Genomic DNA, 26,980 nt, shown 5'->3' with positions numbered 1-26,980 from the left:
AGCCGTCAGTGAGGCATAGAATGCTTAGCATTTCGACGAATGTTAAGTAACTACGGAGGGTGCTAATAGCTACGACGCCCTCCACTACAGTAAATCTTTAAGCACCTGTGCAGAGTCAGCACTCGTGGCCCAAAGCGATTTCAGTTTTAAATTCAGCCACAGAAGAGTAGCAGAATGCAGTAAAGGCTGCGCGGTTCCGCCAGTTCTCAAAGAAATCAGAATCTTGGCTTGTTACCACTCATTTATTTGGTTGGAGCGATCGGGTTCATGGGGTACCCGGGCTCCTTGTGCGTGATGAGCTTCTTCTTGGCGTCTTTCTTGGGAAGCGAGTAGAGCAGCTTGTCCCAGAAGCTTGGGTCCCCCCAGCGCAGGTAGTTGGCGGCACGCACGTACATGCGCAGGTCTTCGTCCATTGCGTCCGGGGCCACTTCCTCCACGAGCACGATCACCAGCCGGTTGATATGGTCTTCTAGGGCGCGCTGGTACGCCAGCCGGAATTCGAAGCGGCACCATTCACTCTCCACAAAGTTCCTGCACCAAGAGCACAACCTCGTTACTGCTGGCCACAGGAGCATACTGTAATAATTCGGGAAAATAGTAGAACAGGCAGTTCCACAACTGATGGCCGCATTAAACACTGTTACACTGTTACTAGCCACCTAATGGGCACATTGGTAGCTCTTTTTTAGAGAAGCTGTACAGTTGAATCGCACACCGGCTAATGTCAATGTACACCTGGGAAATTGGATTGTCGTAGAATGATAAAAAAATGGCTGGCGATTACGATACTCCCTAATGCGATATTTGGGCGCAGCGGTTAGGTGTTTTGACTATGCAAAATATGCTAAGGCAAATAATTTCAGATGGACACATTTGTATGGTTAGAGAAAACTTGTATTTCCAGTGGCTGATGAAGCAGATGCACCGGTTGCCTCGCTAATTGTTCAGCACTCACTCGGAGATCTGGCGTCGGTGGTGCTGAGCCTCCGCTCTGACAGCTCGTTTAGCTGCTGCGGCTGACGAAGCGCACGACCGGTTGCCTCAGTCGCAGTTCAGCACTGACTCCTGATGGCTGCAGTGCGCTGAGGCAGCACTCACTCGTGGATTATCTCGAGGGCAGCTATGGTGAGCCTCTGCGTCGGAGGCGCGAAGCGCGTCTCAGGAAGGGACCGCAAGCTGCGTCTTAGGCAATGAACGCACATCATCGTCACGCGCACGCCCTCCTCACGTTTTCGCCAAGCGTCGCTCAGTCGAGCGTCTCGTGCGGGCACAGCATACTAGAGCCACGGCCGCTCGATGGAAACTAGTTCCCATCGAGCGGCCGTGCTAGAGCTGTGCACGGGCCGAAAATTTGGGTCCGAGCCCAGCCCGGGCCCGGTGCTTATCGCAGTAGGCCCGTCCCGACCCGACGAAGAAGGCCGACGGGCCGGCCCGGCCCGGCCCGAGACCCTAACCTTATGGCCCGGGCCCGGCCTGGCCCGGCTGCGTGTTTCCAACCCAAATACCGTAGGGGCCCGCGCCTTATTGGGGCAGGTTTGGAAGCGAAAACTACCTAAAGGCGGTAAAATGTATCTTAAGGGAAATGATAACAGGCAAAACCAACATGAAACGGGCAAAACAACCCCAATTAAACATAACAATCCTGGACATATCCCTACTGCAGCTGTCCTTCGCTCAGCTACATACGAAAGAATTGAAACCTACATAAACGTGACCGAACCGCCCAACCTAAAAAAAAAAAGATGAACCAAAAACCCCCCAACCATGGACAAATTCATGGTAATATTGAAAAATATTCAAGAAACGTAGCCGAAACCGAAATGGCCCAAACCACTGAAAAAAAAAAAAAAAAAAAACAGCTGGAGCTCACCTAACGGGAACAAAACCACCCGGCATAGAATGGCACCTTGGACATTTGAACCTGATTCTTGCGATTGCTATCCATAAATGGAACCTGTATGCCAGGGGACCAGCCGGTTCGTGTTTGTTTAAACAGAGTGTGCACGTGCTTTATTGTCTCGTCAGTATACGTCTCCTTTTCTCAAGAGTATATAGGGCTGTCGGACTCATTCCCTTCTTTTTATCGAGACGCAAAGTACACGCGTGCATTTATGCACATTTTATCGTTGCCGCTTCGTTCTATACCGACTCATATCGCTTATCTATAAAGTTTCAATCATATTAAGTGTTACTGTTTAGGCGGCTGTTGGCGCATTTAAACCACCCTACTCCCCTGTGGCGCTTTTCCTTTCGTCTTCGTCTGCCGGCCACCATGCCCGAGGGCACAGGCCACCTCCTACCACCAGCTGCACTTGCCACGATGTTTTCCCGCCGAAACAAAGAGCAAAACTAAAGTTTAATTGCCACCTCAGTCTTTGACAGCTTCACTTTTGTTGGCTGAGAGAAGGAAACGCGACTCTAAATAGGGTACTGCTACAGAAAACAGATGGAGACGCAGGTTTCTCTAGCAGTGTTTGCACTTCAAAGTGTTCCATGTTGAAAATTTGTTTTCGCCCGAACTTAGAGGTGGAAGCTAGTCACGCTGAATTGTCATTCGTTGCACTTCCCTAGGCGGTGTGTCGCTGAGCCGCATGTGTTGCTCAGTTCATGCCAAGACATGCAGTTGCAGATCTCTCACACTTACCGGCTTGCCATACGCCCACATGTGCCTCAGGGCCTAACGATACGTCCCGTGGAATATAAAAAGAAACCTGACCCGTGCTTTTACCGCGTCAGCAACATGTAGTTTCTGTGATATCATAGAAAACCTAAGTATTGCTTCACTGTGCCGGGCCAGCCCGGGCCGTCAGGACGGCCCGGCCCGTCCGAAGCATTTACATTTCGGCCCGAGTCCGGCCCGGGCCCGGGTGATAAGTAAGTCAGGTGGCCCGAGCCCGGCCCGTGGGCCGGGCCGGGTCTGGGCTTTCGGGAAAGCCCGAGCCCGTGCACACCTCTACAGCATACTGCCCCCTTCCCCCCCCCCCCCACCCTTCCCCCGCAAACTTTCGGAGAACCGTCTCGCGCCGTCCCGGTGAACCGCCCTCCCCTCCCAATTTCACGACAGTCTTCTCCTATTCTTTTGTTCACTCTTCGGTCTTGTTATCGCTCGCTCGGTTACGACGACGATGATGTTGCTCAGCCCAGGAACGGGCGCCAAAGGGCTGGGCCGTAAAGGTTTCGGTAACATTTACAGGTCTGGCAAATATTTAGCAGCGCTTGCTTTGTTTTAAAACCGAAAAAAAATGCTCGTGGTTTCAAGAAATCAGTGTTTGTTAATTCACAAGTTAATCTACAATAATCCGTAGGCCCCCTACAACGGCATGTCTTATAGCCAATTTCGATTCCACAAATTACAAGAGTCTAGAGACCCAAAGAGCCGGCTGCGCACATTTGTTTCGATACAGGATAAGATAATTGGATTGCCCTTGATTAATTACAGGGCCGCACATCTAATAAAAAAATTAGAACCCTTCCACTCTGTAAAGAAGAATGACCCGCGAAGCTGGATGGAGTCCACTGAGTGCACGAAACAAAGCACGTTTGTTTGTAATGTGCGATGGAGCGTACTTCCCAGCCAGTTAGCTGAATGAACATTAGAAGGACCCAAGCTTCATTCTTGCCGACAAACATGGAGCTGCCTGTGTCCCTCCCGCGCCGTAAGCATCTTACTGTTTGTGTAACACACCAGCTAAACCTACTCTAACACTAAGGACACCGTACAGGTCCCATTGGGCCGTTTAGCGTCCGCTTTTTCCCTTTCCAGCGCAACGGAAATGTCATCCATCAGCATGGGCATGACACCTATAGCTGTGCATGCGCTTCCTCCCCCCTCCCCCTCCCGCTATTCTCATGCAAAACCTGCAACCGGCCATGTGCACGTGCTTAGAAGTGACAGACGTGGTCGAAAATGCCCCTCTGAAAGCCCTTAATCTGAAGAATGGATATTGGTTCATGCCGGCGTTCCAAGCGGGCAAGCTGCTGTTCATCCGGGAGGGATTCGCGGCTACTCGACGAGCTGGAACTTGAGGCTGTAATGGCGACGGCCATAGCTTTCCGTTGTTTTCGCGCCCATTTGCGCTTCTGTTGGAGCCGATGCTTCTTCAATTCTAGTTCTTCTTCCTACAAACGAACGGCATGCGTCCATCGCACGATTTAAAGCCTGGAATCCCTTGAGCTTTATTTTCGCGTACAAACATGCGGCTGTCCATTTTCCTTCCCCTCCGTAGGTATCTTACTGTCTGTGTAACACATCGACCGAAACCTGAGCCACTCGATTAAGGAGGGCCGCCGAGAAAGCGCACTGAGCCATGTCATCTCGACGTTTCAACTTCCAACCAGGACAACCGGCATATCATCGGTATCGGCATGAAGTCTAGCTGTGCGTGTACGCCCCCCTCCTTCCACCCCCAAACCGTGCACACATAAACTGGAAACCGGTGATGGCGCATACTTAGGCGTGAAAGACACCGGTGAAAATGTCACTTGGAAGGCCTTCCAAGCAGAAGAAGAGTTTTGGGCTCACGTCGGAGTTCCAACTACAGTAATCCCTCGTTATAACGAAGTCAGCGGGACGGCGAAAAATTTCATTGTAAGCAGTGTTTCGATATAAGCGACCACTCGAGAAAAGCTAAAGCATTTGAGATTTAATTGCGCCACAGGAATCAAAGCACAATGTATTCAGTGAAGCAAAACTTTATTCAGGTGCAAAAAACTCAGTGAGCTTTGTCGATTTCAAGTTCTTGCTGGGCGCGATCAACTCCTGCTCCAATATGGCCACGCCTTGCATGACGCTACGGTAGCCGCACATAAAAGTGTCAGTGGACACTGTTTTACGGTCCTGCGGGTGTCACGGAACGCTATGAGAATGTCGCGCTGGAAAGGGCCGCAAACGCAGTGGTTCGAGTTTGAGGTTATGTTTGTTGAGGTAAAAAAATGATTACCCGCTTATTGTGGGTACACAGCGCAATCATGAAAACTGACCGGTTTTGCACAGGGCTTTGCATGATCACTGGGCATTTTTTTCCCGAGCTGTGCAGCCGTTAAGTTTGCGACACAAGAGTTTTTTGGCGCCCTGTTGTCGACGACACTGCTGATTCTATGGAACAAGTGTCGGTGTTCGCGCACCATCTCGTCCACGCCATTGACCAATGTCTAGGAACAAAATTCAATGGTCCTACCACGCATTTGGACCATTTGTCTAAAGTCGGATGGCGTGAATCGAGCATGACCGTCTCGAGAAAATCGCCGGGGAAACACCAGCTTGCGTTGACCCGCCATGTTGACAGCCTGACTCGCCGCTGCGTCGCCGCCGCTCGGCGACGCCTCCGCTCTCCATTTCGCTCTAAGCGGGTTAAGCTCTTCATGCGCTTCGAGTAATGCGACCTAAAATGCATGTGTTTGGGCTGGAACCAGAAGAAATTTCGAATAAAGCGATATTTCGAGTAAAGCGAGTTTGTCATAACGAGGGATTACTGTAGGTAAGTTGCTCTTCAACGGGGAGGGATTCGCAGCTACGGGGTGACGTAGGCTTTGAGCGGAAACGGTGGCGGCTACATGTTCAGTGGTGGCGGCGGGTTTCATTCGTTTTGGGGCGCAGCCCTTTGGCAGCCGTTACCTGCGTTGGGCGGGGGCGGCGTCTGTTTATGTGTGCGTAACCGAGTGAGCGAACGCAGCAGTGACGGCAAAAGGAAAATGGAGAGGAGCGTCTGGCGAAGGGTGAAGAGGAGGGCGGAACGCACGCTATGGGCTCGTCTGCGTTGCGTCGGCGTGTTAAACCCTACAATCAATCAATCAATCAATCAATCAATCAATCAATCAATCAATCAATCAATCAATCAATCAATCAATCAATCAATCAATCAATCAATCAATCCCACTTGTTTCATGCGTCGCCGTTAAGGATTACCCTCCCCCTGACACTTTTCCCAGACGCTGTTCGGTTCACCGCTAATCCAAACGACGTTACATTTGTGCGGGAGGTTAAACACGATTTGCAACCAGTTCTTTGCTTTCAGTCACGGAGCACGAATAAAATAGGCGGGGAAACTGAGCTTCCTGGGGCAGCCTGATAACGTCACAAGCACTTGGCGAACGTCAAGTTTCCGGCATCTGGCGGCAAGCGAAGGAAGTGCGTGGCCATCGCCCCGGCCGGCGCGCGTTCTGTTCGCGCTCGCCCAGTCCAACCCGGCCGCGGCATCGCGTCTGCATTTCGCCGGGCCGCCGAAACATTCCGTAGCCGAAGCAAGAGTGTGTGCGCTCTTCTGCGCTTTCGTTGGCTGAAGAGCCCGCCTTCGCGAATAATTTTCTGTCAAATATAAACCGGCCGGTACGAGCGAATAAAAGGGGCATTTTCTTTTAATGCGTAAGCAATCTTGCGCGAGCACCAAGCCCAAAATACAAACCTGTAAACGCAAAAAAAAAATTCCCGCGCCTTCCTGCGAGGGGAACACGAGTAAATGCAGAGCATTGGGGCCTCAGTACTGATTGAAGGCGGTGTTGCTTCCATCGCTTCTTCCGTGATGCTGGAGTAGCAGACACGAGTAAACGTGGGCACGAGCGTCAACCAAGGAAGGAAGGAGCAACGCAGTAACTGAAACACGAGCGACCGCTAGCCGCTATATTTGCAGCGCGCGCAGTAGAGGGAGAGCAGTACGGGGGGGAGAGCGCGCATGCGCAAGCAGCGCGCGCCCTTCCACGCCCCACCGCGCTGCTATCACGCACCTGTTACGCCGAAACGTGGCCTCCGCGATCGGCTGCCGGCGGCGCGCCGCCGGCAGCCGATCGCGGAGGTCACGGCCGAGACCGCGACGGAGCGAACGGGCTGACTACGACGCATGCGCGCGCCAGCTGCTGTTGAGAGAAAGGAGGGAAGGAGAGGCGCACCTGCTGCGGACGCGGAGCTGTTGACACCGTCCGACGCAGGAAGAGGCGAGGCCAAGAAATGCTCTGCATTAAAAAAAAAGTAAACCCTGTAAACGCACGGCCTTATCTCGCGTGCGATGCGCTCGAAGCGAGTTGAGTGCACCGGCCAATGTATGACGCGCGCACGCGCGCTACGTCCGAGATAAACGCGCGTTCCGTCCCCGCGTCGCGCAGCAGCTCGAGCGCATAGCGATTCACGGCTTGTGGCGAATGCTGCAAACAACAGTATTGCTTTTAATACATTCAACCAGGTGCCGCTGTCAAACTGTTCGCCGCCACAGCAGCGGAGCATAGAGATATGAGCGGATCTCCGTAGGTAGCCGTAGTTATCATTGTGACATTATCTGGTCGCTCGATCGCGCCGGCCGCAATGGCCGTTTCCTCTCCTATATATTCTTGCTCCGTGCTTTCAGTGCATGGCTAATCACGTGATATTTGCGCGAAAGGTTCGAACTCGATTTGCAACGACACGCTGGGCGGCGGCGGCGACGCGCTGCGAGATAACAGCAGAGTAGCGCTCGCCGCTGTGCGTTCACTGATTACGCGATCACTGCCTGAGACGCAGCGGATATGCGCCGTGACCGAGGAGACGGCATCTCGTGCTGCAGGAATCGTCAGTGCATTTTTGCGCCCATCCCTGCTTCTGTTTATTTTAAATGCAGAGCATTTCTTTAACTCACATGTAGCGTCCGCCGTCCGTCCGCAACAGCTCAGCGCGCAGGTGCGCCCTCTCCCCCACTCCTCCTCTCCCGCATCACGCTACCCTCCTCGCTCTCAACAACAGGTCCGCACCCCCCCCCCCCCTACACTATATAAAAAAAAAACAATAGTTATCGGCGCCTGGTTTCGATCCCACGACCCTGTGGGCGGAACGCGAGGTACATGGTGCTCTTCCCACTGCGCCACAAAAGCGACACAGAATCAAAGGGTACGAACGCGCCTTATATCCTTGACTCATTCAAACTACGCCAAGAAGCTGCTGATACACGGCAGCAGTTGCATCGATTGGGCCCATCTCTCCACGAGGGGGGACTCGAGTCGCAAAATCACGAAAGTAATAATTAATATATGAAAGAAATAATAATAATTAATAGTAATAAGCAATAATAGTTAACACATTCACTACCACCCCACCACCACCCCCCAAACACTAACGTTAACGCAATACACCCACCCCCTCCGCGACGCATTTACTCGAGTCCCCCCTCGTGGGGAGATGGGCCCAATTTTTTTTCGCAATTCTCTGATAATGGCACTACTGCCGTTAGCAGCCGACTGCGCAACTTGTCAAAGAGGCATCGGTGGAGAGGCAAAGGGAAAAATAGTTGTGAAAGAGGTGTCAGCGGTGGCGAGGAGGAGCCCCGGAGCGGCGCCGAGTGAATCGGCTTCACCGGAATAAAAACTGGGAGAGGGGAGGGGGGTTAGACATATCCTGCTTCGCAGTAAAAGCGAACTATGAAAGAAAGCAAACGAGGAGAGTGGGGCGAAATTGGGAGGGGAGGGCGGTTTGCCGTGGCGGCGCGAGCCAGCGCTCTCCGAAAGTGTGCGGTGGTGGAGGGAAGGGGGAAGTATGCTGTGCCCGCACGAGGCGCTCGACGGCGCCACGCTTGGCGAAAACATGACGGGGGCGTGCGCGTGACTATGATGTGCGTTCGCTTAAGACGCAGTTCGCGGTCGCTTCCTGAGATGCACTTCGCGCCGCCGACGGAGAGGCTCACCATATCTGCCGTCGAGAGAACCCATAAGTGAGTGCTGCCTCAGCGCACTGCTACTGCGCCCAAATATCTTATTAGGGAGTGTCGTAATCGCCAGATAATTTTTTTCTTTATCTTCCACATAACCAAGCGTGCCATCATTGCCAAGGCATCAAACGCTGCATGTGGTGCCTGCTTTGATCGTCTGTTTTTCTGGGTGGGTAGAACCGTCAAGTTCTTATGTTTGTATTCATTCCAATAGCATGTATGGCGAAGAAAAACGCTGCGATATGGTAAGAATTTTTTTCTTTTGCAAGAAACTGTATCCCCCGACCATGCCGAAACTGGGTGTATATTGTCTTTAGGCAAAATTCATCGGGGCACTCAAGTTTGCTTGCTGTCTTTAAAGGAGAAAGCGTGGCGACAGTTACCAACGACATCGTTACTACTACACCGTGTTTGCGCTTCTTTCTTCCTTTTCGTTTCTTTGTCTTTTGGCGCGAATCACTCCTACAAGCAGACATGAACAACCGGCACAGCTTCTCCAGAATCAGAGGTCAGCGTGGCTGGAGTGCCCCTGTTCTACCCACGTTCCGGCCCGTTCACGTGACACGCAGCACGCTCTAGTCTAACCATAGCGTTCCACTGCTACCAACGTGCGGGGATAGTGCGGTCAATAAAAAGAAAGGTAGCGCGGTGGCGATGCTCTCGGCGGCTACTCTGCAGACCCGGGTTCAGATCTCATACTAACTCAAATGGGCTCTTTATTTACACTTTTCAGCGGTGGCCAGGAAACTGAATAATGCATTCTGAAGTCTAAATACTCATTCCCATGAAAGAAGCCGGCTGTTTCACCAAAAGCGAGGAGGAGCAGACTGAGTTCGCGCTTGCAATTGTACTGGACGCGTACGTTGTTTGTACAAAAAAAAAAAAAAAGATGAGAAAGACCGAACACTTTTGAACTTTTACGCTACATGTCGTCAGCAGTGACAAAAATAGGAAATAATAAAACTGTTATCAGTGTACTAACTGTTTGTGACCATCCAACTGGCACGATCAAACAGAACAAGAGGCACCATTACATCGTCCGGTCATGTTTATTGGTGTTGGCTTTTATGGGCTTCCGGCAGTCTTATAAACTTGTTTTTGCGACGAGATATCGGCTTGGCGAGAAAACTGCAGCTGAAGAATCCCTACTTCATTTCTTTTTCCTAGTATCTGGCCCGGATGTTCAAAGTTCGTGGCGTGAAACATTACAACACATTTTTTGGCACCAAAGTGTTTTGAATGAACAATGAACAAACTTGTATTTTTGTCTTCATGGTCACTTTGAACTGCAGTTTTTTTCCACACTACGCAATAATTCCATTCACTGAACAGGTTGGCTAACTGGTTCCGTACGTGATTTAGAACCAGAGCTGAACCGGAACGAAATGAGGCAACCGGAACCCGAACCGCAACCCAACAGGTATTTTTTTCATGTCCATACCCTGGTTGAAATGCATGAAATACCTTCGGTGACATGGACGCGAACTGTGTCTTCAAATTCGCAAGTGCTCGGCTTCTATGTGAGAAACCTTACACCAGCCGCTACAGTGCATGTCCGGGTTACTTTAGTACTTGCACATGTGAGGCCAGATATCACACATGCTTGTGGTTGCACACCTGACCGGCTCTTAAAACTTTCCTGATACAGGACGGGTTGGAAACTTCCCTTCAGCCATGCATTAAACCTTAATTACTCTTTCGCAGGGGCACGGATCAGCGCGAACTTCGCTTAACACCTCCACCCGCTGGTACCTCCACCCGCAACTGGAAGAGCCAAATGTAGGTGCTGCGGCGAGCGTCATTGACGAGTGGTGCACTGGCTCAACCAGGCCAGCTGACGAAGCCGAAGTCAAGAGATCAGGTTGATTCTCACTGCGTCAGTAGGAGCAGCGTGCGCCTGGAGCAGGCCACGGCGTCCCGGATGATGTCCCGCAGCAGGAAGCCGCCCTTGAAGTTCCGCTCGTAGGTGCACACGGAGAAGCCGAGCGCCTCGACTCCGGGCAGCAGCTGCGCGTGCACCCAGCCGGCGTCCTTGCTGCTGAAGGAGAGGAACACGTCGAACAGCTTCTCCTCGTCCAGCTCGTCCTCCTTGATGCACTGCAGCGTGCAGCCCCGCGCGTACAGCCACACCTTCAGCAAGCGGCGGTAGCGCAGGTAGACCGCCGACACCGCCAGGCACATCGCAACCGCCACTGTTGTGCACGGCCACCGGCAGAGAACAAGAACTCGGTCAGTCGTCACGCGGTTACTACTCGCGCGCGCGGAGAGGGCTCAGTAGGGCAGTTTATGTTACCGCAATCCGGTTGTACTTCTTGTTTTCCAAGATTTTAATGGTGCACTGTTTCTTCCTAAAATTGCCTAATAGAACCTGCGTCATCAGTGGATGCTTAGACAGACATGTAGATGCAGACAGACTCACACTTTTTTATGGGGGCCTTCTCGGCCACTAGGGCCTGTGTGCGCGCGCGGTTGGACCTTGCACAACTTTTTTTGGTGGTTTCCATTTTGAACGGTAGCTTCATTACGTGCGTGCTGGATTTCTTTTGGTGCCCATGAGCAGCGCGGTTTTCCCTGTCCTGCCATCCCCGTGACCGTGCGGCGGACGATGACACCGCAGGGTGGCCTCTGACAAACCTCTGACTGGTCTCCCACCGTCATACCTCTCCCACCATATCCCCGGTGAAAGGCAGAAAGAGTTGAGTCGAGAAAAACAGGTTTTTTCGACTCGACCCATCCAAAGCACACGGGGTGAATCGAAAAGCCGTGGGGGCGAGTCTGTCGGACCCTAAGGCAGTGGGTGGGTTGGCTGGCTATTCGGGCTGAGTCGGCTCGCCATGAGGGGCTGAATGGACCCACTTCGGCGAACCCCTCCGGTCAGGTCCTGCTCTCCGTTCACCTCGATAGTCGAGTCGACTGAACGCGTCAGTCGACTCGACTCTCCCTCATCTGGCCCATGTAATGAGGCGAAGTGTGTGCAAGACACTGCCAGATGACACTGCCGAGATGACAGCCACAGCTATAGCGGCAATGATTTTTTTTATATGCGTACGCTTCCTAGCGTTGAAGCCTATTATAGAGAGGGCGCTTGTGGCCGCAAAATAGCCTGAAAACACATGAAAAAAGTGAAAGTTTGGGCTAGTTTGTGAATTGTAATCTTGTGGGAACAGCGCTCTGGCGGGTCGAAGAAAGGTCGTCGTGTCCTCCTTTCGTCCCGTAAATGCGCTGTATCCTCAATAGTGAAGATAACTCCGTAAAAAATGCGACTAAAAGAATTTTAATGTTCCAAACTTATCGTCGTACTGTTTCAACCATACAGACCTCTGTAAGATGTTTAATTTCCAGCCGTGTACCCCCACCGGGAAACAAAAAATGAGCAGCAAAAGGAATACAAAAAAGCGTTAAGCTGTTGGCATTTCGATGAGCTGGGTTTCTTCGACTTGCGAGGGAGTTTCGTAAAGACGAGCGCTTTTCTTTTCACCTCTATAATAAGTAATTATCACAATAACAATAATAAATCAGCAAACCTGCCGTCAGAAAACTCGTAACCTCGTGCTCGATGGCGCAACTTAGCCACCGGTGAGGTGTAGGAAGAAAAGCACAATAGGGGAAAGGCTGAGACGTTAACCAGTCTAAGTCGGGCCGACTAACTGAAACATCAAAAAGGGTCTACAAAGGTTACGTATAAAGAGGAAATAATATGGCCAAAAATGGCATGAAGAAGAAAGATCATCACCACCACCACTAACAACAACAACAACATATCCACGCCTACTGCAGGGCAAAGGCCTCTCCCATTAATCTCCAATGATCCCGGTCCTGTACTAACTGCGACCAATTTATCCTCGCGAACTTCTTGATCTTATCTACCCATCTAACTTTCTGCCGCCCCCTGTCACGCTTGCCTTCTCTAGGGATCCACTCTGTTACCCTTGATGACCAACGGTTATCTTGCCTTCGCATTACATGCCCTGCCCACGTCCTTTTCTTCTTCTTAATTTCTGCTAATATGTCCTTAACAGGCGTTTGTTCCCTTACCCACTCTGCTCCCTTCTTGTCTCTTAATGTTACACCTATCATCTTCCGTTCTATTTCTCTCTGAGTCGTCCTCAATTTAAGTTGAACCATTTTAGTGAGCCTCCAAGTTTCTGATCCGTAGGTGAGTACCGGTAAAATGCAGCTGTCATACACTTTCTTCTTCAGGGACAATGGTAGGCTGCCATTCATTATCTGAGAATGCCTTCCGAAAGCACTCCACCCCATTCTTATCCTTCGAATTATCTCTGCCTCATGGTTGGGATCTGGGGTCAGAACTTGGCCTAAGTAAATATATTCGCTTACTACTTCCACGGCCTCGCCACCTATCTCAAACCGCTGTGCTGTCCCGACGTTATTGATCATTACTTTAGTTTTCTGCATATTAATTTTCAGGCCCACGGTTCTACTCTGCTTGTCCAGTGCGGTAAGCATGCTTTGCAATTCGTCCCCCGAGTTACTTAGCAAGGCAACGTCGTCAGTGAATCTGAGGTTACTGAGGTATTTTCCATTAACCCTTACTCCCACCTGTTACCAATCAATTGTTCTGAATACTTCTTGTAAACATGCTGTGAATAACATTGGAGAGATTGTGTCTCCTTGTCTGACAACCTTCCTGAAGAAGAGAGATAACAAAAAATAAACAAAATGATTATAAGGGTACTTCACACTCAATAATAATAATAAAAAAACTTTCGCAAGCTCAAAGAGTTCCGCGCAAGAAAAACTTGGAGCTGTTCGCACGGGGCTGCAGTCCTGAAGCGCTATCGTTCCCTTCCGGTAAAGTGTATAGCCAAGGTCAAGTAACCTAGAACAGCTGTATGTGAAGGCGGCAGTCTAGTATACGAACATATACCGTGCACTGCTGTGTTGTAAAACACGTGTGGGCGGGTAAGAGGTGCGGAATGTGTACGCTCGTTCCCATCACATACACTGCAGGAAACGCTGCCAGCCATTCCGTTCCGTGAGCAATACGTTCAAGTCACGGGAAATCGAGTAAGATTTACTCAAACAAGAATGATAATGAGGAAGACAATGCTGCAATTAAGTGTCCAGTAAAACTAGCCGAGAATGTGGAAAGTTCTATGAACAATGTGCCCACACGTCATGGGCAGATCGAGCAGTTTAATCTGTACAACTGTTACCGACGATGCCGCAATGGTTTAAAAGCAAATGAAACACGACACTGTGACCACCAACGGTAGTCTAGTCTTTAAGCCTCCAGATTACCACCTCGAATGTTCATAAATACCACGTGGCATGGGTGAAGTGAAGGAACTGCGTGGCTGCTTTAGAATTACAAAATGTCGCCAATTTGTGTTGTAAATGACGGTTACGTAGTGAATCGGGTCACGGAGAGCTGCAAGATGAAAAGAAGTCGATGCAGGAATGTGCACTACCCGGAAATGAATGTCTGTACCTGCCCGTAAATTAATTATTGCGAAACCAGTCAAACTAGAAGATACAACGTTGCCTTCGGTGCATTATAGAGCCCTTGGGGGTTGCAAATAACAGGCACTAAACTGTCAATGATTCCTTCCGCGAAGGCATAAACTATGACTGAAGGTCTCTACCACTGCAAGAAAATACTCCACGGAAGGATGCATGGCAGCTGCGCCACGCATACGCCGAAGGCAGCTGCGCAAGGCATCCGGAGGCATACATGTACCGAAGGCAGCTGCGTCAAATTACGGAGGGTCTAATGTGAAGCTGAGTGTGACGAAATTCACATATGTTTAAAAAGGATGGTCTGCAGAAACAGAAATAGTGGAAACTGCCGAAACATGCCGCTCTAAGTTCAGGCAAATACGAAAGGCCCGCGTCCGGATGGATTGAAGCGACCGGAGCGTAGCCAGCCAGCCCGGCAGGTATACCCCAAGAGCTCAAACACACGAGCTGATGTAGTGACAACTGCCTACGTGAATACATTCTTCTATTCAACTACGAAATGGCGTCCCACCTCTCTCTTCATTCTAAGGGGTTGCGCTACTGGGCAAGTGGTCCCGGGTTCGATTCCAGGGCGGAGACGGGTGTTTTTATGATGGATGCCAAGGCAAAAAAAAAAAAAAAACAAAAAAAAAAACGCACGTGTCAACATTTCGGAACATGTTAAAAATACCCAGCTGTGCTGAAGTAATCAGGGGCACATCACTACCACGTGACCCGTCAGACGTGTTGGCCTTTATGGGTTCAATGCGTAAATGCCATTTTGATTGGATGTTATTATGATTTAAAATATGATTTCTGTTGCTCTAGGGATGCCAGTGGGCTGTGCTTGGCGACGCTGTCCTCATGACATCTTCTTCCACCGACCTCGAGCGATATTTCACTTGAACTTTGACAACGTAATTCGTGGTCCATACGCAGCTCCGAATTAAGAAATTTCGGGGCCAGCGGCTAACTGCGTCCTTGGGAACCTTGTGATGATGATGATGGTGGTGGTGATGACTGATTTAAGAAGCTGAATTTTTCGAAGACAACGTGTCACGTTCGCGGATAAAAAAACATAATTTTCATAAGTTCAGGAATTCATTTATTGGCGTGATTTATAATGTTATCTGACCTGTTACCTGACGTACACGTTAATATCTTTTAATCGTGAGTCCATCAAAAATTCGCAATTATTAAAAGTTCTGAATCAACACGTGGCACAGGCTAACAAATAAAATGATTTCACTTATTAAACAATGTTTGCGTTCAGCACAATAAGAAAAATCAATCATGTCGGACTCAAAAATCATCACTCGCGACAAAATTGGAGCCAAGGACGACTTCCTTCACACTGTACATTGATCAAAAACAGACAACTAAAGCAGTAAGCTAAAACACGAACATATATAATGCCGTGAAAGCTATTTAATTAGAACTTAAACAATTCGTATTTATGGATAATTCAAACTTTAGTATTTGGTGTGGCCAAGTCTCCATAGTAGCCTATGTAATGAAAACCCGGTTAGTTCGAACGCAAGGGGCCTCCGCCACGGACTATTCGAACTACGCCGCGCCACCGCGCCGGCTGCTTGAGGCCTGGCGCACAATCAGATAAACGGCCCCGCACCCTACACGAGAGGTTGCTTTGCACAAGAGGTTGCACAAGGGAAAGGAGAGAAAAACAGAGAGAGAATTAAATCGGGCAAAAGCAATATAAAACCCCCATGTGGGACATTTTGGAAGGAGTTTCTTTGCGGACTATGTCGACGGGGACAGGAGTTCAGCTGTGGGGCGGGGTGATAGGTGGCATCATTTCTGAGGTCAGAAGTGTAGAACCTGTCGCTGCGAGTGACCGGGAGGAGGTGGCGGGTGGAGCACCAGTGTGGCCATCGCTTGGAAGTAATGGCCGGCTGGAATGCTATACCCACCTCTTCTTCAGTGTTGGAGTACGCGAATGGGAGGCCGGCCCCTACACTCGCTCGTTACAGAAAAAAAGTGCTAGCTTTCGCCTTAAAGATTAAAAGGCAGGTTTCAATCGTGGCTGTTTTCAAGCATTCAATTGCTGAAATGCTCTATACTGCTCCACGATCGCATTTTACGGCTTTTGGGCTTCACTTTAGTTTGTTCGAGCTTTCATTAATTCGAACTGAGGTGGCGTCCCCTTGGAGTTTGAATTAAGGAGCTTTTACTGTATTTAACACATCTTCCGGCTTTTCAGTCTCGCAAATCCACATATTCCTTCATCGCAAAATATACCTCCTTCAATCAACATGTTGATTAAAGAATTCAAATTTCTCTAGCAGAGAGTGGAAAGCAAGCAGTTTAATCCAGGAGGGTTTTGAAAATGAGCGCTATAAGTCGCGAATTTTGTTGCAGGAATTGTCAGGTATAACCTAAGAGCAATGGGGATATTCGGAGAAACGCGTACGAAATTTTTTTCTGCTGTAGCGTTTTGAGCTGGCCACTCGCGCTTCGGTCTTGCCGATTGCAACACTTCATACAGTGAAAGAACTGGACCAGTACAGCAGAAAAAGTCGAGTCGATATCACTCTGGAACGCTTCCACTAATCCACTAGCTCGATTTATTCCTTGCAATGAACTGCCCCGAGAAGCTCTAGACGCCAAAATTTCTGGAATGGATTGCGGTACGCAGATCTCCGAGTTTGTATCACTGTGCTTAAATTGTCTACACTGAACATCCCTCAACCTCCTTTACTTTTTGATGCCAGCTTGGGTAGCAAGCACGCCCAGCAAATTTTTTTCAAAAGGTTGGGATCCCAGGGCTGCAGCCTCCGTAGCCCCCACCATAATCCAGCACTTTTTATACGCACCTAGGGCAGACAGGATATAGGCGATGGTCTTTTGTACGGCTGCTGGGCAAAGCTCTTTTTGTCCTAAATTGACGAATGCCTTTAGGGACACCAGTGAATTGGAGGTCTCCGCGCATATGACGTCGTGCACGTCCCGTACCTGTCAGGAAGAAACAATACATCGTTAACGGAATTTACACGTAAATGTCTCTGGCAGCGGCAAAACCAGACAACCATTAAAAATGCATAATTCCTGTGTCCAAACTGTCGAAGGAATTAATAAGAACAAAGGAGGGGATGTAGGTGATTGGTGTACTCATACAAACGCACACGCACGCACGCACGCACACACACACGCACGCACACACACGCACACACGCACGCACGCACGCATCACGCACACACACACACACGCACACGCGCGCGCACACCCGCACACCCACACAAACACCCAAACACCCACCTACCCCCCCCCACACACACACGCACACGCACCCACCCACCCACACACGCACTCACCCACACACGCACCCACCCACCCACACACGCACTCACCCACACACACACGCACACGCGCACACACCCACCCACCCACCCACCTACCCAACCCCCCCCCCACACACGCACACGCGCACGCGCACGCACACACACACACCCACACCCACACCCAGACAACCACCCACCAATCCACCCCCACACACACACGCTTACGAGCAAGCGCACGCGCGCGCGCACACACACACACACCCACCCACCCACTTACCCACCCACACACACCCACGCACACACGCACGCGCACACACGCACGCACGCACGCGCAAGCACGCACGCACGTACGCACACACACATGCGCGCACGCGCACGCGCACACACACACACACACACACACGCACACGCACGCACACACACACACACATACACGCACGCACACACACACGAACACACAAACGCACAAACACGCAGTCCAAAAGGGGCGAAAACTCGCAAAGCGCGCGTGAAGATGAGAAATTAAAAGCCGGACAGACGTGAAAAACAATAACAACGAAGTAAGTTTACCACTTACGTTTCCGCAAGTTGACTTGCCTTCGTCAGGGTAGGATGAAGATTGACTTAACACTGCTATATGCGGCCGCGACAGCAAGGGAAAGAAGCTGCAGAGAAAAGGGGTGTTTCTACACAATCGTACTGCTATCGTGAAACAGCACGACAACGAGAGAGAAGGGACAATATCTACACAAAATACTGTATATGATATGCAGGTGTCTCGCTCCTTTCGGAGGAAGGTGGCGATGAAGGGAAATGGGTCGATGAGGTGGTCGATCTATACGAATGTGCAATGTTAATGTTAGGCAAAGGAGATATGCATACAAACAGAAAGGAAGTCATATATTGAACTGCGCGTATATCTATGAGCAATGTGGGAGAATGAAAACATTAAAAAAATAGTACGCAAAATGGCTACAAGAAAAAAAAGGCTTCAAGGTGTCTGTCTAGTGCTACTGTCAGTAGCCCGTGGGAAATACCGGCCACGGGGCCACGGAGTTTGAGGTGATTTACAATGCACAGTAGGAAAAAAACGGAGAGGACGATGGGAAGAGGCGGAGGCACACAAACTCGCACTCGGTATTGCCAGAGGTTGTATGATTATTTTTAAGGGAATAGAGTGCATGCACATGCCACTGTCCTGACAGGTCGGAAATTCCAGTGTATGAATTGAAAAAAAGAAACGTTAGAGAGAAAGTAACACTGGAAAGTTTAATCCAGAAATAAACAAGTTAGTTTACATAACGTAGCTGATACCAAATGAAGCTTATTTAAACTTGTAAATAAGATAAGACTGCCGAATTTTCCAGTTGAGGTGGGTTATGAAACCGGATTCCAAAATTGTGACCTTGGATGTTCAAATGAATGACCAGATGTGTTCACATGCCTTGACAGAGGAGTTTAAGGAGTGCAGGAAACAAAACGCGCGTGTTATGATGTGCCATTCAGAATACTTCCAAGTAATTAGCTTAATGAAACTTGGAGGGACTACAGTTTTGTTCTAGCGCAAAAATATGTGGCTGTCCGTCCTCCCGTGTATATTCTTGTTATTAGCAGGAGACGTGAATTCCACAATCTTTGCACCTTCACTGAAAACTGCCTAATTATGAAAAGTAGGTGCAACTCTGAGTAATGCTAAGGACGTGTTGGCGGCTAATTCTAATATATTTAGTTTCTGGATAGTTTTAATAAAAAAAATCATGCAGCCCTCCGTCTAGCGATGACGATGGTTGAATGCGAAGCTTTCTCGTGAGGTATTCCTTGGTTGTCGTCTGAGTTTGTATTTTGACTCCCAGATGGTTTGGACTTTGACTCGTTTAGCTTTGACTTTGACTCGTCCGGAGTTCGGACTTTTGATCGCAGCGGCAACAGGAAATATACCATATGCGTCCGCAGCAAAAATGCTGCGATTCACATTCATGGTTTTACAAGCCTTGATGTTTGTTTGGTCCGTGTGCAGCACAACACACCGTAATGGGAGTTCTCGACGCATTACTAAAAAAATAATTCTGCTCCATATTTATTCTGGAGATACATGCAATGCTGCAAATTGGCAGTTTTGGATACCGTGTTTTTCTTAGATTGGGTAAAAGACAAATGACATAATACAGGGCGAAGATGCCATGGGGCTGCAGAATCAATGACAGATGTTTCGAAGGTGTCTAAAAACGAGACAGAAAGTTCAGAAGCCTCCTCCTTCGCCCTGAGCGAGAAAGGTGCTGAAATGGATGGACAATTTAAAAATAAGTTGAGATGTGGATGTATCGTTCATTAAACATCTAATGGGCTGGTGAGACATTGATGCAACTTTAAAAGCATATAGTAAATCCACATACCGGCGCTGGTACCGTAAGCACCATTTGTCACACATTTGTCCCTCTCTCCCTAGCTGTCGCGGCCGCACAGTAGCGCATCGTAGTGGTTTCTTTGGCTCGCCGCATACATGTAGAGGGGACCTATGCTCTCAGAATGCGCATCCCCTAAATGCGGCAGGCGGGAGAAGAAGGGAAGTTTGGCACATCGTGTTATAGAAAGGCACGCGGAAACCTGTCCCGAGGGGAATGAGCAGGTGCTTCGCAGCTGCAGGGAGCGTCGGCTGATATGCTATGTAAACGCTTAGCCAGCTGCGCTAGAAAATCCAATGTGACACTGTAACAGACATGAATGCGACGTGCTAACGAAACCGATACGATACTGTCAGATCCGTGAAAACGCGCAAGCCCGTTTACATGGATGCGTACATCGGCACACATAAATGCGTTAACATGAGAGCATAATATCGGCCTTCACTATCCCACAATTGTCCAAAACGAAATGAACGTCATTTGCAAGCTGCCCATAAGGGAATTGCTCGCGAACCCAAATTAATGATATATGTGTACCTAAAGATTGCTTGAAGCCCATAAACGGTGATGCAATTTGAAGCAGCGGCATTAGATAGGAGTAACGGCTATTTACCGCAACCACTCGTGCCTGCATTGCGGTAAGCGGGGGGGGGGGGGGGGGGGGTGTACGTCGTTTTCAAACTGCTATTAAAGGGCCTGCTTACATACCCTGCCTAATAACATTCTCCTTATTTCGAGATTCCTCGAATCGGCGATATTTGATGTAATTTGATTTACTGTATTTGCCTCACACCATCATTTGCATCTGTTTACGCTTCCGGTATCATTCGGGATATGCAAATTTGACTTTGCCAGCTCTTTTACATATACATATTAGTTCCAAGAAACAGAAAACAACCCAGGGTGTGACACAAATTAACAGGTTCTCGCGTAGCCCTGGAGCACTTGAGTTTTGTTGCAAGCATACCGAACGTTCGTCTGGCGTCAAAAATGTTGCTGTCCACGCAGACTGTAATGTATTATTGCCTCTTTATCATGCCGGACACCAGTAAGCAGCATGTAAGTGTAACTTGCACGTGTGTCAATTGCTTAGTATGCAGCATGCATCATGCAAATATTGGTATGTGTTCTTTGCACTTACTGTTTCGCCGTGTGCTTCGATCCACTGCCGGAAGGGGTAGTCAGCGCAGTCACAAATGAAAGGGTTGCCGGACAGCCACAGAGATGTCAGGTTGCGCACTAACACCAGGGAATGCGGAAACCTCTCCAGCCTGTTGTTTCTGAGGTCGAGGGAGTGCACTGTCTCCGGAATCGAACTTTCGTTGAGGGAGGACAGGAGATTATCTTTCAGCGAGAGTACTGCGAGATGTGGCGCGCCATTGGCGATAGCATCGTCCAGCTGTAGCAGACCGTTTCCGTTCAGGTCCAAGCGGGTGGTGCCTTTCGGGAAGACCTTAGGGGCGCTGCTGAGCGCTGCCGAGGAACAGTTGACGCTGATGGCACGTTCGCCGAAGGAGTCTTCGTTGCACGCGCAATTGCAGCCTGGCTCGCAGTCGCTTTCCCACCGGACCAATTCGATTGCGGTCAAGTCTTGCAGCCTTTTCCCTCGCAGCCAGGGAGGGCTCTCGCATATCGAGTAAGGGCTCGTCTGCACTTTGCTGTCCGGGCGGATGAGCCAAACCAGTCTGCAGTCGCACATTATAGGGTTGTCTAGAATGGTAGACAGGGCATGCAACAGAACCAGAAGCATTAAAGACGATAGTCCTTACTAAGTTACCCAAACGCCAAATTTTGCAATACATGTCTGTGTGTACGTGTCCCAACCGCCCGGCCAAGAAACAGCTGATGGAATGCCAGAACACAGAGTATATATCGGCAAGAATGTTTCAAACTCCTGCACTGATGCCGCGGCTCATAAATGTCTACATTATTCAGCGCAAGAAAACATCAGGCATATCACAATCAAACTATAAGTGCATATAATCGAAAGTAACTACACTATTTTATTTAGTATGCAAATTGTTTGGTTTTTGCCAGAAAAATATATTCAACGTGTTGGAGTAGGTGCCGAAGATTAGCGAGAAAAAAGGGACTGAAGCGAAAATCCCCTAGCTCAAGCTTGTGATCGGCCAAGCACACTGTAACGAAACGTCCCAACAGATGGCACGCGAGCAACGCGAACGCGGGAAAACAGAAATAAACTGCCCGAAGTGCCATTACATTCACCTTAGGAGGAGCAAGAGGCGAGCAGACGAGGACGAGTGTGAGGGGTGGGGGGAGGGGGAGAGTGAGGAGAGGGTGTTACGTGCAGGAATATATCGCCTTTCGACGTCATTTGCAGCAAAGCAAGAAGATACTTGGCCAATTTTTACCCAACCTGTGCCGATTTCGCGCCAAATTGAAGCCCGTTTCCTGAAGCCTGTTTTCCAAGGCATCCTTCGTGAAGCCTCCTGTATTTTCGAGTATATTACTCGCTTGTCGGGAGGTTGACGAGCCGCAGAAAGAGGTGGCGGCATGCAAACACCGTCGTTGGGCCTAACGTGTTCTTCTGACGTGAACGTCATTAACCGCTACTCGCAGCTCGAGGTACAATTACTATGACGTTGGCTGGCTCGTCATTTGGCTCAAGTGTAAGGTTACCTAACGATTAGCCTAAACATAGGACGTTAGGTCTAAAACGTTAGATTTTGATGTCTAACTCCCCGAATCGGTACGGTAAGGTTTCCAGGCGCCAGCGACGCTGCACGTGTCGGACGCAATGAGAGCATCGGTTCTGGGAATGGGAAATGAATGGCTTTATTGCAGCCAGCTTGTTAGCAGCGAGCAAGCAACCTCTGGGTCGTGCCGCCGGGGTGAAGACCAATTGTCTCGGGCTTCAACCGGGCCAGAGACAATTCTCCATGACTGGGCCCGGGCCAGTCGTTGAGAACTTTCAGCGGCAAGTTCAGAAATAAATGGGAGGTGATGACATATGGAGCGTAAGCTTGGTGCCTTACTAGGCAACTTGAAAGCAAACTTAGGTCGGCTCAACGGGCCATGGAACGAATAAGGATTGGAGTAACACTTAGAGACAGGAAACGAGCTTCCTGGATCAGAGAACAAAGAATATATCAAAGTGTAAATAAAGAAAAAGAAATGTACGTGGGCTGGCCACGTAATTAGGCGAAATGACAATGGTGGACTACCTGGGTGAAAGAGTGGACAGCGAGAGACGAGGCTGGGAAAAGAGGAAGGCCAATTACTCGATGGAGGGACGTTATAAGGAAATTCGGATGCAGGGAATGGACTCGAGCGGCGCGAGACGAGCGGCTGGAGGTCGATTGGAGAGGCCTTCGTCCTGCAGTGGATCTGGTACTAGTAGGCTGCTGCTGATAATGATGATCCAATAGCCGGGTCTCCGACGAAGGGAGAGGGGCCGCCAGCTCCGCTGTTTCTCCGGCCTTGCAGCCGCGATTAGCCCGAGTGACGCCACTCAAGGGGGCAAACAGTGCCCAGACCGAGAAAGTCATCATACTTGGTCGTTGCCGCATAGGCCTGTACTATCCTTGACCTGTATCGCTTGTTTGACTTGATCACGACATCCGCGACTCTCTCGCTAATGCTGAAAAACTCCTCCACGTTTCCTGCTATTTCTCCGTGTGTCAAAAATCCCATCCCGTGATTTTCTTCTCTTGGTGTCCTCTGTAGTACAGAGTGCCCGCTAGTGCGCTCCATGAAGCCTTCTCCTCTCCTTCTAACTTCGCTTACCCTACAATATCCCAATTAATGTCCGAGAGCTTCTCTAGTAGTACGGCTAAGTTTCCCTCGCTAGACGGAGTGCGTGCGTTGAACATTGCCAGGGCCAAGTTCCAATGGCGGCCTGTCCGGAGCCAGAGATTCTTAGCATCCTCTGCTGTATCGCTTTTCTGACCGGCGCCGTGGACAGGTACTCTACAGCTGCTGGGGACTGAAGACCGATAGTTGAGTATGTTGGGAGGTGGCGGCCAACTAGTACCCCAGGGTTGCCAGATCCTTCTCTCGTGAGGGAGTGCTGTTTGTGTCCGTAAGAGCCTTGCTAACATGGTTGAACATTTCCAGTGTAGTCTCTTAGGTATGCGGGATGATGGTTACTACTGGAGCAGGCAGCACTTCATACTTGCATGGGCACGGCACAGAGCCAGACGAAAAAGAGAGAATACGGAGAAACGCTTACCGCGGTTGACGTTGCCGCGCACGCCCGCAGTGATATTGAACCAGCGTTTCTTGTTTTGCTTTTTTACGCGTGGTTATGTAGGAATAAGCTGAGGCGCTAGCTTATTGATGAGAGATTCACTGACGTCTGGACGTTGGAAAAGTGAGCTAGTACTACGCTCGATTGTATAGCTACGATAAATGGCTAGTTTGAAGCTCAGCTGGCCAAAAGGGGTGCTGAATGTATATAAGCGTCCTTCCTGGTCATTTAACCATAATTCTAGGTCTAAAAACTGTTTATCAAAACATTTGCGGCCTTTTGGCAGGGCTTCGAGAAGGTTAGACAACCCTGTGCTCTCATAGGACTGGAAATTTTGGCACCGCAACAGGGGTTCAAAACCTATATTTCCGTGGTTTCTGCATACAATCCGATTACACATCTCTGTAGCCCTTGCTTGGGCGGTAACCTTCAGCGTACAGAACAAAAAATAAAAAAAAAATAAAAATAAAAGAAACTTCCTAGGGCCTCCATATTTTGATAAAAGACGGCTTGTATTGCTCCTGAAGATATTGTCTTACCAGCAATGCGTTTATGTTCGCAGGTGAAGACAACCTACATAATATCGGTGTTAGCTTGGTCTTTGTAAGCTCGCTTTTCCACACCGTACGTTGCACAGTGAAGCATGTCCATCTACAGAGAGCGTATGGTGACAGAAAACGGCGCTTTTGCGTTATCTAAAGTATCCCTAAACAAATTATGCGACAATTAGCCGCTAAGACGACGCAACCATTGCGCCAAGTTTCACTTACTTATCACAATTAGTTCACAGTGAAGTTGTAAACACTACTAAATTACTGCCTGCTGTCAATACACGCCCATCTACGGAGGGAGTATGGTTGCAGAAAACAGCTGTAACTGATGTTGCAGCGCAACTATTCGAAAACAAACAATGTGACAATTGGCCGCTAGGACAACAGCACCCACCACAACTTCGCTGATCATCCTTCCCAATCGAGTGGAAATGCACTGAATTAACGTGTGGAGACACTACGATTGTCGTGTCTAGAGAACTCAGAATCAGATAACAGGCAGTGCGTACCGTGAAAGATGAGCGTCCACTTCGCAGGAATTATTCGTGGGAAATCACTTCGACGCAGCACTTGCACCTGGTTCTTTCCGAGGTTGAGCGACACCATTTCGCCAGCTCCGATGAATGCTCCTCGCAGGTTGGTGATGTTGTTCTCCATTAGCTTGATAGAAGTCAACCGGCCGTTGTTTGCAAACTCACCCCACTCCAATGACTGGATCGCATTAAAAGAGGCGTCCAGGTGATGTATCTTGGGAAGATGTCTCAGGGAGCCATTGAGAGAGAGGAGCTTGTTGCCCTGCAGAAGCAGCCATCTCAGCGTCACAAGGCCCTTGAGTGCGTTCGTCCCCACCCACCGGATCTTGTTTTCACTCAAGTTGATCTCGACGAGCTCACTGTTGTCGCTGAAGGCATCGTCCGGGATGTGAGTCACAAGATTGCGACTCAGCGAAATCTTTCTCAGGATCGTGAGGCCCTTAAACGCGTCGGTGATATTGTTGATCTGGTTGGACGTCAGTTTCAATTCCTTCAAGAGACGCGTTCTGTTGAACGTTCCGCTTACGCTAGTCAAGCTGTTGTCTGGCAACTGAAGCAATTCTAGTTTCGAGTCCTTGCCGAACACCGATTCGTCCAAACGTGAGATACTGTTGTTGCTTAGATCCAGGCGAATCATGTTTTCCAGCGACTTAAAAGTTCCTGGCTCCACCTCAATTATTTTACAATCTTTAAGAATGAGCACTTCAATGGCTCCGTAGGACGGTTCAAACTCCGTAATCTCACCCAGGCGATTACCTCTAAGGTTAATGGTTTTCAAGTAAGGAATCTTGGATTTCAGTAGCATTTCTACGTCTGTTATCATGTTGTGGCTCAGGTCGAGAGTCTGAAATAAAAACACATAACTGAGTCGACACACACTAGTAACAAAAGATGCTGCGGGTTATGAAAACGGCACAATATGCGTCCTTATGCTATCAGACCTGGAACTACTATCAACAACGCATTAGTATTTTATAAATTTCTTTTACAATGTATAATTATACTCCGCTGCTGACATGATTACACACTTATGAGAAATAAGCAACCACTTGTTACCTTCATCCACGCGTCAAAAAAGGGCTGGATTTCTGCATCATCTCAATTTGTGGGGCTATTCACCAAAGCTGCGAATATTTCGAACCAAAGGTTCACGTAAAATTGCACCGACATCAATTTCTTTTAAGTTTTTCGCAACTTTGCGTGTTTTATTTGGGGGTGTGAATATTATAAACTCATTTTTTTTAGCTGTGTCCTAAAGTTATCATGAGTTAGCCGCGAAACATCAGAAGCCAAGCGGGGGGGGGGGAGTCAGGCAGTCTCATCGCCGTTGTGGGTACATCGTTCGCGTAGGTAATGCGTATGGAGGGATCCTTTAGGCGTATGGCCTCAAGGATCCCCTTCCCTCTCCCTGCGGGCTTGGGTGATCTCGGAGGCCATCGTATGCATGGCGTGTTTCATTTTGAATACTTCAAAGGGCGCCGCTGTTCGAATGTGTTAATTTTTCCATAATGGTGGCCGACTGTACGACTCTCCCATACGCAAAAGTCGTTTTCATTCGATTTTGAAACAAGCAGGTAAGTGCTATTACCTTTCTTCATGTTAAAGAAAATAAACCACAGGAGTCGACATTCGTGTGAAATTAGAGCGCGAAAAAATTTAGACGTGGTTTCTTTAGGAAAAAAAGTCCCGGGCCATCTCCACTAACGCGAAACCTGGGGAGGGGCGAAGCATGCAGTGTATAAGTGTATTCTTGGCACCTTTGCGTTTTTTTTTTTCAGGTAGATGAAACCGTTGGGGGTGGAGGTATACAGCTTTGCTTGAAGCACGAAGCGTTTTAGCGCGAGGCCTCGGAAAAAAAATTA

At 49.2% G+C, this 26,980-nt stretch overlaps 1 protein-coding gene across 1 annotated transcript in view; it reads right to left on the bottom strand.

Moving 5' to 3' along the window:
- Positions 1-223: 223 nt before the first annotated feature.
- LOC144155738 (toll-like receptor 2 type-1) overlaps positions 224-26,980 on the bottom strand; it is a 31,361-nt gene continuing 4,604 nt past the window's right edge. The window contains exons 2-6 of the mRNA XM_077687350.1: positions 25,095-25,962; positions 20,966-21,534; positions 16,958-17,096; positions 10,537-10,855; positions 224-531 (exon numbers count right to left, since the gene is read on the bottom strand). Of these exons, the coding sequence (XP_077543476.1) occupies positions 243-531; positions 10,537-10,855; positions 16,958-17,096; positions 20,966-21,534; positions 25,095-25,962 (2,184 nt within the window). The 3' untranslated portion in view covers positions 224-242. The remainder of the gene's footprint in view (positions 532-10,536; positions 10,856-16,957; positions 17,097-20,965; positions 21,535-25,094; positions 25,963-26,980) is intronic.

Source organism: Haemaphysalis longicornis, unplaced genomic scaffold (assembly GCF_048455015.1).
Source record: "Haemaphysalis longicornis isolate Haplotype H1 unplaced genomic scaffold, Haemaphysalis longicornis Haplotype H1 scaffold_1, whole genome shotgun sequence".
Taxonomy (NCBI): Eukaryota; Metazoa; Arthropoda; class Arachnida; order Ixodida; family Ixodidae; genus Haemaphysalis; species Haemaphysalis longicornis.
This window is presented reverse-complemented; position numbering and strand designations above follow the sequence as displayed.